Source organism: Pteropus vampyrus, unplaced genomic scaffold, assembly GCF_000151845.1.
Source record: "Pteropus vampyrus isolate Shadow unplaced genomic scaffold, Pvam_2.0 Scaffold398, whole genome shotgun sequence".
Classification (NCBI taxonomy): Eukaryota; Metazoa; Chordata; class Mammalia; order Chiroptera; family Pteropodidae; genus Pteropus; species Pteropus vampyrus.
In genome coordinates, this window is record NW_011889179.1 from 335,219 (window position 1) to 335,779 (window position 561).

The 561-nt window shown below is 67.9% G+C and overlaps 1 protein-coding gene across 1 annotated transcript in view; it reads left to right on the plus strand.

Annotated features, from left to right (window-relative positions):
• MROH5 (maestro heat like repeat family member 5) overlaps positions 1–561 on the plus strand; it is a 44,513-nt gene that overhangs the window by 40,295 nt on the left and 3,657 nt on the right. The window contains exon 21 of the mRNA XM_011380627.1: positions 2–56. Coding sequence (XP_011378929.1) covers positions 2–56 — 55 coding nt within the window. The remainder of the gene's footprint in view (position 1; positions 57–561) is intronic.

Consider the following 561-nt stretch of genomic DNA (forward strand, 5'->3'; position numbering starts at 1 on the left):
GTGTGGGCGCCCAGAGCCTCAGCATCGCCATCAACTCCCGCTCCTTCTTTGAGGACGTGAGTGTGCCCCGGGCTGGGGTGGGGCAACCCCTCCTCAAGCCCCGCCTGGACCACCCCCCTCAAAGACAGGGAGGACCTGTGAGGCGGGGAGGCGGAGGCCCAGGGGAGCTGCCTGAGTGTGCCCCGCGCGAGTGGACTGGCCCCCGATTGGCTGCCAGGTAGCACTCAGCCGCCCGCGACGTGGCTGAGGCAGTCCCAGCGCTGTGTCCAGCCCAGCGGGTCCTCACCTTCCCGCCGGGTCTGAGAGCTCACGGGACTGTTTCTCCCTCGCTGGAAAACCCGGGGACAAGTCCTGCCCCCAACTACGCATGTGACACTTGGCCCCGTCGATGTGAGAGAGCAATGATTTAGGTCCTTGAGGGTGACTGGGACCCACCCCAGGTGCCCTGTCCGAAGTGGGTAACACCGCCCTGCCCTGGGAGCCCGAGCCAGGGAGAAAGCGTCCGGCCGAGGGAGCGGAGCCCATCCCCACATGGGGCGTGGGGTCCCAGGTCGGGTGGAG